At 38.8% G+C, this 15,162-nt stretch overlaps 1 protein-coding gene across 1 annotated transcript in view; it reads left to right on the forward strand.

Moving 5' to 3' along the window:
* VPS41 (vacuolar protein sorting 41 homolog (S. cerevisiae)) overlaps window positions 1-13,265 on the forward strand; it is a 286,074-nt gene extending 272,809 nt beyond the window's left edge. Inside the window, exons 26-29 of the mRNA XM_006887620.1 lie at window positions 5,512-5,611; window positions 5,694-5,738; window positions 12,627-12,706; window positions 13,185-13,265. Coding sequence (XP_006887682.1) covers window positions 5,512-5,611; window positions 5,694-5,738; window positions 12,627-12,706; window positions 13,185-13,265 — 306 coding nt within the window. The remainder of the gene's footprint in view (window positions 1-5,511; window positions 5,612-5,693; window positions 5,739-12,626; window positions 12,707-13,184) is intronic.
* The last annotated feature ends 1,897 nt before the right edge of the window (window positions 13,266-15,162 follow it).

The following is a 15,162-nucleotide window of genomic DNA, read 5'->3' on the forward strand; positions in this document are numbered from 1 at the left end:
ATAATGTTCTCCAGAGTCAACCATTTTGAATAATATTGCATGAGTTCCTTGTTTTTTAATGCAGCATAGTATTCCATTGTGCGAATATACCACAGATTTCCACATTCTGTTGGATTATTTGGCTAGCGATCCCCTTCCAGTCAGATGATCTTCAGGTAACTTCCAAATTTCTTGGCATAGGCTAGTGACCACATCCAGGACTGTGTCTGTTTAAACAATTCAATTGGCATTCCATTAATTCCTGGGGACTTATTTTTTGGCGATTCCATAAGTGCAAATTGAACTTCTTCCTTTGACTCTTGATCAAATGCTACTTCCTGAAATTGTTCTATGTTGACCAGTTCTCTTTTTTTAATACATATTTTCTTTTTTTAAGTACTTAAAAGAATTAAAGGCTAGGAAACAAACGATTGGAAAGTAGGAATCTACAGCAAGGAAGTTAGACCTTGAAAAATGACCTAGAAAAACAGAAGTGTTCAAAGGGAAGTGAGCAGGGGCTCCTTCTCAAACTGCTACAGCTTTGGACTTTGAATTATCTGTGTTTTAATTAAGACATGAGAAAGAGCAAATAGGAATTTTTTGAGATCTTTATTTTATAGCATGTTCTTCATGAATCACTGGTATAGTTAATACTTGTTATTGTTTGTGTGTTAAATCAGAACTGACCTACATATAGACCTCAAGCAGATTTTCAGAAGCAGTAAATTGCACAGGAGGAGAATTGTCCATCTCTCTCCCACAAGAGCAGCTTGTGGATTCGAACTGCGTGCCTTTGAGATTACAGCATAGTTTCTTAACACTGGGCAACCAGAGCTCCCTAAGGATCTGTAATCAAGCTAATACCTTGTCATATGATTGATGTTGATATGAATGAGTAATGATGTAAAACTACATAAGATTTGTAGTCTTTTATTTTCCCCTATTCATTGCTTTCAAATTACTATAGATGTTACAGGTGAAACAATTCTTTTTTTTTTTTAAATTCATTGTTGCACATTTTCTTTCCCTCCCACCTTCTGCCCCAACTCACCCTGCAGTGCACCCCTTGTTCTAGATTTTTGTCATATGTATACTGCCTAATCATACATTCATTTTGGACAGTTCTTCCTCTCATCTGTTCTACTGCACTCTTTTCCCCTTCTGTCCCCAATCTGCACCCTCTACGTTTACCCTATTTTATAACAACAGTGTTATGCAGTATTTGTCCTTTTGTGACTGAGATACTTTACTTAGCATTCTATCCTCCAGGCTCCCGCATGTTGTGTAATGTTTTATGAGTTCACTGTTTTTCAATGCCCTATAATATTCCACTGTGTAAATATACTATAGTTTTTCTCTCGATTTGTTTATTGACGGGCGCTTGGGTTCCTTCCATCTCTTTGCTATTTTTAATAACGCAGCAATAAACATGTGTGTGTATTTCTATTTGAATTATGGCTTTGGTTTCTTTAGGATTTATTCCCAGTAGTGCAATTGCTGTATCAAATGGTATTTCTATTTCCAACTTTTTGAGAAAGCACCAGGCTGCCTTCCATAGTGTCTGTACCATTTACATTTCTAACAGCAGTGAATAGGAACTCCTGTCTTTCCACAACCTCACCAACATTTGTTGTTTGTAGCCCTATTGAACTTTGCTATTGTTGCTGGAGTGAAATATCTCATAGTTGGTTTTTATTTGCATCTTTTTGGTAGCTAGTGATTTTGAACATTTCATGTGTTTGTTTGCCATATGAATATCTTTGGTGAAGTGTCTATTCTTATCCTGTCCCTATTTTGTTATTGGGTTGTCTAGCCTTTTCTTATTGAGGTTCTGGAGTATTATAAAAATTTTAGATACAACTTCCTTATCAGATACATCGTTGCCAAATATTTTTTCCCAGTCTGTGGGTTTCCTTCTACCCTGTTGGAGAATTTTTTGATGTGCATAGGGATTTGATTCTTAGAAGGTGCCTTTCACCTATTTTATTCTCTCCTGAATGTAGGTAAAGCAATTCTTATCAACAAGGAATAGTCTCATTTCTTTCTATCCTTGCTAATCATCATGTAAATTGGAAATTTTCATAATTTCCTACTCTAGAGCCTTGGGATTTAGTAAAGTAGAAAGAAGTATAGTTAGCTAAATATGCATATTTTTGCTTTTTCCTGGCTGTTTGCCTGTGAATACTGAAATTTTTCCTAGAAAATACTTTCCGCAGACAGATGGATTGTACCTATTTAGAAAAATGCCCTCTTGCCGAGAAGATAGTTTTTCTTAGTTTGCACTTTTTTCTGTTTTCTTTTTTAGTTTCCGGGCACAGTGGCTTCTGTCTAGACGGCCTGGCCGCCTCCTGTAGAATCTGAGCAGTGAGCCTTCAGCACCGACTGAGGGTCAGAGCACGCCTTTTATATCGTTTTACCAGAGACATAGCTGTTGGCACTATTTTTCTAAGATTCTTTTTTTCTTTTTACTAGAGGCTGAATAGCTTTATATATTTGCTTCTACATTAAAGTTTACAAGCATCAATATTTCCTACACATTTTTCTTATTGTATTTTTCCCCTCTAGTCTTAAATTTCAATGATATCTGTTAACTTTTTTAAGTCCTTTAAAAATTAATCTACAAATACTGTTTCCAGTAGAATTTCTTATTATTTTATCTTCTTTAATATTCAGAATATATTTTAACAATTTCTACATGTACAAATTGGTGGCATTGATTACAGTTTTCAGATTGAGCAGTTCTCCTTTTCCAAACTGTTGCTGTCCTAGCAACATAACTCACCACCTTCTGAGTTTCCTGTCTATCTAATTGACTTTGTCAGTTTGATTCCATATAGATAATAGTTCTTAAAAGATTGTATGTTCACAGCAGCCCTTTTCTACTTGTTTAGTTAAACTGTAACTGATGACTTCAGAGATGCTTTCCCTTTAAGGTCTAAAAATTCTGTACCCCAAGGAAGACAGAGCTGAGACACAAATTGAGATTTGTATATCTTTGTTCATAGCAGGTTTATTCACAATAGCAAAAAAAAAAAAAATGGAAACAGCCCAAATGTCCATCAACAAACAAATGGATTGAGAGATTGTGGTACATTCACACAATTGAATACTATGAAGCACAAAGGAGTAACGATTTTGGGAGAGTCTAGGGAGCACTATGATGAGTGAACTGACTCAGACTCATAAGACAAATTATGTATATTATTGTAAAAAGAGAAGGAGAACCAGTGAAATGTGTATAAATGTCCTAAAGGAGAGAGGAAGGGGGTCAAAGAGGAAGAGGGTGGGAAAGGGGGGAAATAGCTAAGATGATAAAGTTTGGTGTGCAGAACAGGGGAGTGTGAAGGAATTAGACAAGATCCAATGTGGACCTGAAAAGAAAGAGTAATAGGCATAGAATGATGATTAATGTTGTTGTTACGTACCGTCAAGTCCCTTGCAACTCATAGCAACCCTATGTACAACAGCTCTGAACTCTGCTTTATTCTGACCCTATCATAATCTCTGACACAACTACCCCATTACCCCAATCACTGAGTCAATCCACCTCTATAAAATCTCTGTAGATGTTCATTGAAATGAAAAATAAACAACCTAAATTTAAAAAAAACAAAAAAAAGAAAAAAAAAACACAATATATAGGAGAAATTGTTGGAAACACAGTGTGAATCACATGAGTGATACACAGTGTCAAATGTTGTATGCAAATCAATATAACGTTTAAAAAATTCTCTGAGGACAATAGAATTTTAAAAAATGAAATTCTCTTTTAATCAGTTTTCTAAAAGAATCTACCAATAGTAAAATTGTGTCATTTCTTACTCATATATGCTATATGTAAGTAGCAAATACAAAACTTCACTCAAGACATCAATCAGTTCTGGTTCCTGAATTTTTGCATAATTGCTGGGGGCATCTGACAGCATTTGTCCCAAGATAGCGTTCTTTGGGATTTGGGGAGGAACCTGATACTTGTAGATGATTGGGGTGAGTGAGATGCATCTGGCTGTTCTCCTGTTTCCATTCTCATGTAGCATGTCTTTAAAACCCTGTGTAAAGAAAAACCCTGTGTAGTTTTACAATTGAGTGTGGTTTCAGTGTGAAGAAAGCAGCTGACCCCTTAAGGACCCATGAACCCACAATGTTGAGCCCTAGTGGTGCTAGACCATAGCAATATCTTTTGTTATATGACTTTCTTTATAAGCGATGTATATTACATGTAATTAGAGGGAGCTCTGGTGGCCCAATCCCTAGGGAGTTGTGCTGCTAACCCAAAGGCCATATCTCTCTGACAGTTCGAATCTACAAGTTGCTCCTTGGACCAAAGATAGGGAATCTCGTGCAGTTTACAGCCTCACAAAACCTATGTAATGTCAACTATAAGTGGATTTGACTCAGTGATGATCATGAGAATGAAGTAGATAATTACATCTAATAAGACATGTGGAACCAGAAGAAGAAAGCTGGAGACCACAGCATCAGGACCTCATGGGCTTCAGGCCTTGAGTATCTCCTCACCTTCAAAAGCAGCCACAAGTTCTGATATAAAATAGCATCCATCATAAGGGCATCTCAGACAACCTCCATCCCTGCTAATACATCCCAGAAAAGGGTAGAAACTCACACTGTGGTTAACAGAACTTATTTTAAAGGTAAGTAGGCAGGAAGTTTCTGAGTCTGCATTATCCCTGATTTTCAAATAAAATCCCCCTAAGCAGAAATGGAGCAGCATCCTTCTATTGTAAATATCCTGACTTCAGTGATGGCTGTTCTTGTCATCCATGCAAGAGAAGTAGGGGCTGGGAGATACTAAAAACCTACAAAGGAACAGCAAATTAAAAAATCCTGAGGAAGCAGAAAGTCCAGTACCGAGATGAAGAATAACAAAATTAATCTTGTGCATCTTTCAATTATAAGCCCCCTGAAATCACCAAATTTTGAGAATCCGTTTCCTCCATGAACTTACCATACACTGTGTACTGTGCTAAACCAGAACATAGATAGGAACTCAGAAGAGGATTTAGGTAAAAGATCTCATCTGTTTGTGTATCACTCTATACCTGAGATGTAATAGGAGCCTGATACATGGGTATTCAGTAAACAGTTGACTTTTTAAAATTATTGATTTGGTCATAGTATGTCTCCCATCTTGGGCAAATACCAGGATTTGTAATGAGGGAGGCATAAAGGTTCCAAACACATAGAGCCGAACTCTAAAATCTGGAAGCCTTATGAAATGTCAGTTGGTTAAAAATAGAGCCTTCTGTGCTGTACTGTAGATTTTAAAAGCTATTTTACAAGCTTAACAGGAACCACTAATTGTTCGTAAGGGGGCAAAAAGGCAGAAAGTGAGGTTTGAACTAGTGTCTGGCAAAATCAACTGGCAGTGGTTTATTGGGAAGAGAGAACTAGAAAGATCTTGAAAGTTATTTCAAGCACACCAGTTTTCTGACTCTCTGATAAGAATTGTATTTTCTTCTTCCCACCATTGAATGATTTAAGGTTGGTTTTTCTTTATGATCTGTGTACTAGATTTTACTTCGTGAGGGTTGCAAGAAGATACTGGTAGCTGATTCTTTGTCCTTGTTGAAGAAAATGCACCGAACTCAAATGAAAGGCGTTCTGGTGGATGGTAATTAAAACTCAAATTCTTTTATTCAAACTATATGTACTTCTCTGCTCTGTATAATCTAAAAATCCTTGTTTCCTTGCAGAGGAAAACATCTGTGAATCATGCCTTTCCCCTATTCTTCCATCAGGTAAGATAGTTAGGAGGAAAAAAATATTACTTAGGTATGTTTTAATGATATAATTAAAAATTGAAATTAACTGATTATTCTTGATAAAACTATAACATATTCAGAATTAGGCATTGAAAATACAATTTGTAAGTGCTAGCTTACTTCAGTGTTGGTTCCACTGTTCTTGCAAGCAGAAGTTCTCATGCCCCAGATTCTCTCATCCAGTAATTCTGGGGGTAGATCTGAGAACTGCCTTTCCTAACAGATTCCCAGGGATGGGTATGGTAGGATATTAAAGTACCTGAGTTTCACTGCTTCTAGAATAAAATAACATGAAATAAAAACTTGCTAGTTTTGTGTAATCTCCAAAATCTAAGTACCATGTGTGTAGTTAAAATTCAAACTCACTGCTGTTGAGACACAACTAAGCCATAGCTGACTCTCCAGAATGTTTTCAAAGGCCATGAACCAGCTGGAAGCCGATTGCCTCTCTTCTGCAGAGCAGCTGGTGAATTTGAACCATGTGCTTCTGGGCTAACCGAACAGCTCCTTCCAACAAGGTCACCAGAGCTTTCCCTTTTCATCAAACTTTTTCTTTTGTTATTTGGTTTTAAGCATGCAAGTTATCTCACATTCCAGTGCAAACATAATACTTGCTATTAAATTGGAATTCCTTAGAAAAGCTCTTTAAAAGACTCTTTAAAATACAAGCACATATTCTTACGTACTTCTAGTAGGAATGGTGACATAGGTAGACTGAAAGGCTTACCTCTGTCCAGTAGAGACATAGAGTTATTCTAAAAAAATTCTAGCCACAAACTATCTGAACACCCAGAGATGTGGGAGAACCTAATGTTAAAAAAAAATTATCAATGGATATGATAATAGGGCTGATGAGAATGTTGTAAGTACCACAGAACAACTGAACAGAGCCCCACTCCCACAGGGAAAGGAAAGGAATAGCTCCACCAGAACATCGTGGTATACCTTAGAAGATGAAACACTGTTTTCTCCCATTCACCTGAAAAAAACACTAAAGCAATCCACATAGGCAGGTGAGATGTGTGATGCTAGATAGAGAGAGTTACTCAGGGCTAGTGGAGGTAGGAGGGAAGCAAACTTTCCATCCTCATGGTGATTCATCTTAAGTTGGACAGGAAGACACCAGGAGCAAAGCAAAGACATCTTAAATTATCTGCACTTACGGAAAAGTCTAGTGCATGTGCGGAGAGTGGGAAATGGCATATGGGAAATCCCATAGCAAGAGAAATCTCTTTAGGGGGAAAAAAACCCCAAAACTCACAGATCGTGACAATAGCTACAAATACTGACTAACATAACAGGCTTAAAAAAGACTGACCACTCTTATCTACCAGACACATATTCTCGAGCTCTCTCCACACAGTGCTGACCCACCTCTGTAGCATCACTTGCTCAGGATGTATAATATGCTCAGCTGGACAGTCACATCATAAGGCATACCACTCCTTTAAAGTTTACAGCCACTCCCAACCTGGAGCAACATCTTCACATAGATAATGAATAAATAGCCACATAAACACACCAGAAACGGCTTCACATGCACCAAGGAGGCCACATATTATCACAGAAGCAGCAGACTGTCTCAAATACCACAAAAAAACCAAAACAAGTCTTCAGAAAAAAAGGAGAAATTATATAGGCCAAAATCTCTCACCAGCATATATGCAGAAATCCTTAACAAAATCCTAACCAATAGAATCCAACAGTATATAAAAAAAATAGTTCATTATGATAAAGTTGTTGTTGATAAAGTTGGATTCATAATAAGCATGCAAGTATGGTTCAACGTAAGAAAAACCATGTAATCCATCATAGAAATAAAGCAAAGGACAAGAACTACGTGATTATATCAATTTATACAGAAAAGTCCTTTGACAAAATTTAATGCCCCATCCTAATCAAAACTCTCAACAAAAAATTTTCACAATGTAATTAAAAGTATATACACAAAACCAAGAGCCAGTATCCTCAGTGGCTAGAGACTAAAAGCATTTCCCTTGTGTATAGGGCCCACACAATCAACACTCCAATTCAGTATTGTATTGGACATGCTAGATAGAGCAGTAAGGCAAGAGAAGGAAATAAGAGGCATCCACATTGGCAAAGAGGAGGTGCAACTATCCTATATGCAGATGACATGATAGCATACTTAGAAAACCATAAAGACTCAGCAAAAAACCCATTAGACTTAGTAGACTAAATTTTGTAGAGTGGCAGGATACAAGATCAACATACAAATATCATTTGGATTTCTCCACAGCAACAAAGAAACACTAACAGAAATAAAATCAATATGTTTTACAGTAGCCAACCACAGCATGAAATACTTGGGCGTAAACCTAACTAGAGACACAAAAGACCTGTTGTTGTTGTTGTTATGTGCCATCTAGTCGTTTGCGACTCATAATGACCCTGTGTACAACAGCCCTAAACCGTGCTCTATCCAGTGCCAATCTCATTGCCTCTGACAAACCCATCCGGAGTATCCCAGTCACTGAATCAATCCACCTCGTAGAGGGTCTTCCCCTCCTGCACTGTCCCTCCACTCTACCCAGCATGATGTCCCTCTCCAAAGACCTGTCTCTCCTTACAACATGTCCAAAATATTTCAGACGAAGCCCCAGAATCCTTGCCTCCAAGGAGCAGCCTGGTTTAATCCTCTCTACGATGAATCTGTTTGTTTTCTTGGCAGTCCATGGTACATTCAATACTCTTCTCCAGCACCACGGCTCAAAGGCACCAATTCTCCTTCTATCCTCCCTAGTCATTGTCCAACTCTGTGATGCATAACAAGTGATTGCAAAAACCATGGCCTGTATCAGGCAGACCTTAGTCTCCAGAGAGACACTGTTGCTCTTCAGTATTTTGGAGAGGTCCCTGACCGCAGACTTTCCCATCGCAATACGTTTTTTGATTTCCTGGCTACTGGTGCCAAGAGTGTTGACTGTGGAGCTGAGCAAATTGAAGCTGTGAACAATCTCAATCTCTTCACCATCCATCCTGATGCTACCGATTGGTCCAGTGGTGAGAATTTTTGTCTTAACATTGAGCCTCAGTCCATATTGAAGGCTGCAGTCCTTGACCCTCTGCAGTAAGTGCATGAGGTCCTCCTCAGTTTCAGTGAGCAAGGTTGTGTCATTTGCATAACGCAGATTGTTGACAGATTGTCCACCCATCCTAACGCCATGCCTCTCCTCATAGAGCCCCGCCTCTCAGGTAATCTGCTCTGCATACAGGTTGAAAAGGTATGGAGACCGGACACATCCCTTCCCAATTTTGAACCATGCAGTGTTGCCCTGCTCTGTTCTGACGACTGCACCTAAATAAGGAAAACTACACAACACTACTACAATAAACAACGAGACTTAGTTAAATGAAGAATACTCCCTGTTTATGGATAAGAACATCCATTGTGAAAATGATAATCCTACGAATAGCAGTCTACAGGTTCGATGCAATCTCAAAGCAGATACCAGTGTCATTCTTCAGGGAAATATAAAATGCAATTTCCAGGGTTTTTTTGAAGGGGAAAAGACCTCAATTAAGCAAAGCTATTCTGAAAAATGAAGCAGGAGGCATCACACTCCCTGGTTTCAACACCTACCTACTACACGGCCTGATAGGAGAACAAACAGGTTCGTTCTGGAGAGAGTGAAATCAGGCTGCTCCTTGGAGGCAAGGATTATGAAGCTCTATCTGATATAGTTTAGGTATGTTGCTAGGAAGGACCCATCCTTGGAGAGGGACATCATGCTTGGGAGGGTGGAGTAACTGTGCAAGAGAGGAAGACCCACAATGAGATGAATTGACTCAGTGACTGGAGTAATGGTGGTAGGTGTATTAGATACAGTAAGATTGGCTCAGGATAGAGCAGGGTTCAGAGCTGTTATGCATAGGGTCACTATGAGTTGCAAGCAACTTGACAGCACATACCAACAACACTACACAGCAGTAGTAATCAAAATAGCCTGGTATTGGTACAATGACAGGTACATAGACCAATGGAAAAGAATCGAGAAATCAGAAATCATCCTATCAGTGGACTATTGCTATTCAACAAGAAAACAAAACTCATTAAATGGTGAATGACATCTTTAAAAAGTGGTGCTGGCAAAACGTGAACATCAACCTGCAAAAAAGAAAAAAAAGAACCAAAACAAATAAAATCCACATCTCACACTATGCAAGAAAAGCTACTCCAAGTTGATCAGAAACCTAGATATAAAACCAAAACTCATAAAGATCATCAAGGGAAATAGGAACAAATCTACAAACCCTGGTAAATGGCATGAGTAGACTTGCAACTATAACCAAAATGCACAACTAGAAGAGGACAAAACCAACAAATAGGACCTCGTAAAATAAAATGCACAAATCCTTATGTGCCATCCAAAACTTTTCCACAGATTGAAAGCAAGCCCACAAACAGGGAGGAATATACAACAATGACATTTCTGACAAAGGACTCATAAATGTATAGAATAAATTACTACAGTGCCTCCACAAGAAAAAGACTAATCATCCAGTTACAAAATGGCCAGAAGACATGAAAAGACTTCACCAAGGAGGATATTTGGATGACCAGAAACACATAAGGCAAAGCTCAAAATCAGCAATTATAGATAAGCAAATCAAAAGAGAAATTTAGTATGCCCCAGCTATTCCAATACTGGGAATATACCCCAACGAAGTCAAAGCTGGGACATGAGCAGATATATATACACCTGTGTTTATTTCAGCATTAGTCACACTAGCAAAAGATAGAAATAGCCCAAACACCCATCATCAAACGAATAGATAAATTGTGGTACATTCAAGCAATGGAATATTATGCAACATTTAAAAACAATGAAGAACTCAGAAAATGCTACAGCATGGGTGACTCTAGAGGACATTATGCTGGGTGCAAGAACCCAGTAACAAAAAGACAAATGCTATATAAGGCGGCTGCTGCTGTGAAAAGGGGAGGGTGATTACCGAGGGTGGGGAGGGGTAGAGCACAGACAGACTGCACCAAATGTGAACACTAGCTATATAGGCTCAGGGGGAGAGAAGTCTGGGAAGAATAAATGAAGGGACAATATGGCTACTGCTGTTAGCAACTTGAAACAGAATATGTGTGCACGTGAAAGAATAGGCCAAGTCCAGTGAGGATTTGATGAGACATAGTAATAAAAGGTTTTGATCCACTGTACTTTAACATTATAAAACATTGTATATTAAAAATTAACATTCTAAAACATTGTATATGAAAGATTAAGTAAAACTTTTTTAACCACAGGCTTGCACAGTTCTGTGGGTGGAGAGGGGGGTGAAGGAAATGAGAAGGGTCTGGCAAGTACCTAAAAAGATTTAAGTAATGATGGGCAAGGTCCAATGGTGATTGATTTTATAAAACATAATGCATTGGAATGATTGTATGCAGCACAATATGAATGAAGAATAATGTGAAACAATATGTATATAATCTTTGTGAGCAGTCCAATAAAAAAAGCAGGGTTTTTTTAAAAGATAAGGCATGAGAAGAGGAAGATCACAACATTTTAACTTGGAAATTCATAAAATTTAATTGTTATGATGCCACGACTATTTTTTAATATAAATGCAGTACTGGAAGACTGACTATAGAGCCCATCATGAAGTTAAAGTGGAGCAATTATTTCTTAGAGCCATGGGATAAGAAATTTCAAGGACATTATTTTCTAGAATAAAGTTAAGTTTAGTATGCATTTTGAGTACGCATGTTAGGAACTAAGACTCAGGGGAGAAAGTGAGCTTTTATAGTCTTCCAGTTAGTGTTTTAGCAAGAAGAGACTACAAACACTTCTAGTGGAAAGAACCTGCACTGTAATCCAAAAGGCACATGGTTCGAGTTCACCAGCTACTCCATGCGAGAAAAAATGGGCAGTCTCCTCCTTTGCAGTTAATTTCCTCTGAAAAACCTCCTTGGAGGGCCAGTTATGGGTTGAGCCCAACTTGATATTACACAACAATTAGAAAGGAGCTCTGGTTTTGCAAATGATTAAGCTCTTGGCCACTGTCAGATTTGTGGTTCATGCCCACCCATGGGAGAAAAATCTAGCAGTCTGTTTTCCTGAAGATTACCACATAGGAAACACTCCTCTGTCACACAGGTATTGTGAGTTGAAATCACCAGTGCTCAGCATTACCTTCTGAGACTGTAGATCTTTGCAGGAGTGAACTGGCTCATCTTTCTCCCACATAATGGCTGCTGGTTCTGAACTGCTGACCTTTCAGTTATTAGCATTTAAACACTGCACCACTGAGGTTTCCTTACCTGAGAATACTAGATCGAAAACAAGGCTGGTCACACAAATCACAAGGAGATGAAGTGATGCACCCAAACAGAGGTGCAGAAAAATGCAAGGAAGCAGCCAGAGCAAAGCACAGCTGGGGCTTGAGCCCAACTCATTGAATTTTCTTAACATGGCAGTAGATTAAAAAAAAAACAAACCAGAAAACATTTTCTGAGGTCAAAGAGTTGGCTTCAGCATCAGTGTGGCGGAGAATGTGTGATTGTGCCTCTGTGTGCGTGCATCCGTGTGTATATGCACTCACCTGCATTCGTGTGTATGTGCACAGAATGTACACAGTGGTTCTAATTGTTAAGAAAGTTTATTGCACTTGCTATTGCTGCCTTTTATAGTTCTGGTAGTTTAGACAACGTTTAAGCAAGTCACATGTGACCACACAGCACCTTCAGGAATGCTCCATCTAACACTTGCTACGGCAGCTATATTGGAAAACTGCATACAGTACACCTTTCCAAGGAGGTCAGTGACAAAGCTCCTCGTTTGCTTTTACATTGTGTTTTTCCCCCAACTTCCTCCTGCCCTGCTCCAGATGCAGCCAAGCCCTTCAGCATGGTGGTCTTCCACTGCCGGCACATGTTCCACAAGGAGTGCTTGCCAGTGCCCAGCATGGTGAGTGCACAGCAACTCTGCAGTGCGCTAGAAGTGAGAGACTTTTCTGTTTTTGTAAAGAATAATTTTGTATAACTTTGTCAGCTCTAATTTTTGTATCATACAACTGTCCTTTAGTGGCAAGACCTATCACTCAAATCACATTAGATTTATTTTGCTGTGGATATTCTATATGTCACAGAATGATCACCGGATTTAACCCTCTGTGAACCAAAACCTCCAGAAAAAGGAATGACATTTCATAGTCCCCTCTCTCCATGACTGATAGCTCTTAGCTGACCTTTGAGTGGATTTTCAGAAACTGTAAATTGTGTGAGAGGAGATTGCCCATCTTTCTCCCAAATAGCAGCTACTAGATTTGAACCACCTAACTTTGGTTGACAATACTAATATTCCCATATTTCTGAATATTGAAGAGAAGGTTGTATTTTATTTATTTGTTTTAATCAAAGATTTTTTTTTTTGTTACCTTTTTTAGACTTCTCCAGCACAGTTTTGCAACATCTGCAGTGCTAAGAACCGGGGACCAGGAAGTGCAATTTTGGAGATGAAAAAATAGCTTTTTTTCTGCTTGTCCATCTCTTCCTCACCTCTTTTTAAGGCTGGTTTTGTAACAACCTAAGCATTTATTGATACCAGTGCTGCTAAGAGCTTTTGTACATATTTATGTTATGTTGTAATGAAAATAAAAATCAGTTTCTCTTCTGTCAACTAGAGGTTTCTCTTTGCGGTGGATACGAAAGTCAGGGTTCCCCTATACCTGAAGCTTTTGGAGCTTACAGTCAGTATTTCATCATTTACTGATTTGGTTTATTCTCTATCTGTTATGGAACTGTAAGTCTAGGAGTTAGAAATGCATTTTGGGGATCCTAATAAAGCCTTTCTGCCATGGAGAAGACTGGAGACCCCCTCACCTGTCTGCAGATGTCACCATTCTCTATCACCAATTTCCCCTGTATTCTTTGCTGACAGTCCTCACATCTTGGGCTTGGCTTCATTTTTTTTCCTTAAATGCATCATCCATCGCCATTTCATTTATTGAAACACTATGTAAACTGTCACACAATAAAAATGTTTATTTAACTGTGTGTGTCCAGTAACTTTACCAAGTACATGTTCTGTGTGTCCCAGATGATGAACATAGTGTCTGGCCCAGGCAGGTATTTAGTGTTTGTTGATTGAATAAACATTAACTGTTCTCCTAGTGAATTACTTTTAGTTGTTGTTGTTGTTATGTGCCATTGAGTCGCTTGTGACTCATAGCGACCCTATGTACAAGAGCTCTAAATGCTGTTTACTGAGTTAAATAACTGTATCAGGATTTCTGGTGCCTTCATAAAATAAAAAGGACTTTTAGGGTCTTAGAGCCTGAGGAAGTTTGTTGTTTTTAATTGTTGTTTGGAATCAGCAAGTCAACTCTGACTCACAGTGGCCCTACAAACAACGGATCTGAACCCTGTCCTATCCTGTGCCATCCTCACCGTCTCTGATATGCTCAAGTCCATTGTTAACAGTCACTGAGTGAATCCATCTTGTTGGGGGTCTTCCTCTCTTTCTCTGATGCTTCACCTTTCCAAGAGTAATGTCTTTTTCCAAGGACTGTCTCCTCCTGAAAACATGCCCAAAGTGTGTGAGGTGAAATTTCACCATCCTTGCCTTGAAGGAACAACCTGGTTGAACTTCAGGAATGGATTTGTTTGTTCTTTTGACAATCCTTAGGATATTCGTTACTCTGCCAACACTGTGCTTCCAAGACATGCCTACTTTATTATTTGTCCAACTGTCACTTTCATATAAAACAATTGAAAATTTCATGGGTCAGGCACAACTTAGCCTTTAAAGTTTAGTTTGTGATGGGTGGAAAGAAATGGGTGATGGTAAAATCTGAGAGGGATTCGCCAGAGAAGTGAGACTGCCTAATGCCAAAGGATGGGCTAGCAGTGTCTCCTTCCGTTTCAATGGTGCTTCCTTTACGCCTGCAGAACATAGAGCAGATAATGGGAGAGAATTCAAGCTTGGGATGATGTCCTGTGACTGTATTGTCATGCTGGAAATATGTGTAAGCAGGGAATGGGCACCTCGTTGATACAGTACTTGCCTTCCAGATGGGAGAGATCAGTTTGATTCCCAGCCAGTTGGCCTCAAGCACACCTACTACCTGTCAAAGGAGACTTGCATGTTGCTTCAGTGCTAAGTAGGTTTTAGTGGCACTTCTAGACTGAGAGGGACTAGGAAGAAAGACCTGGTGATCCTCCAAAAATTAGCCAATGAAGATCCTATGAGCCTGGTGCAGAACTTAGCAGCATTTTCTTTTCTTGTGCATAGCTTCACCATATGTAAAAGACATCACTGGCAACTAGTAAGAAAATGCATTTTTAAAGGGTGCAAATACATACATACATACTGTTTATTATTATTAGGCCCATCCTCTCAGCAAAAATAAACCATTACCGTCA

This window comes from Elephantulus edwardii, unplaced genomic scaffold (assembly GCF_000299155.1).
Source record: "Elephantulus edwardii isolate Elephantulus edwardi_28Jun2011 unplaced genomic scaffold, EleEdw1.0 scaffold00059, whole genome shotgun sequence".
NCBI lineage: Eukaryota > Metazoa > Chordata > Mammalia > Macroscelidea > Macroscelididae > Elephantulus > Elephantulus edwardii.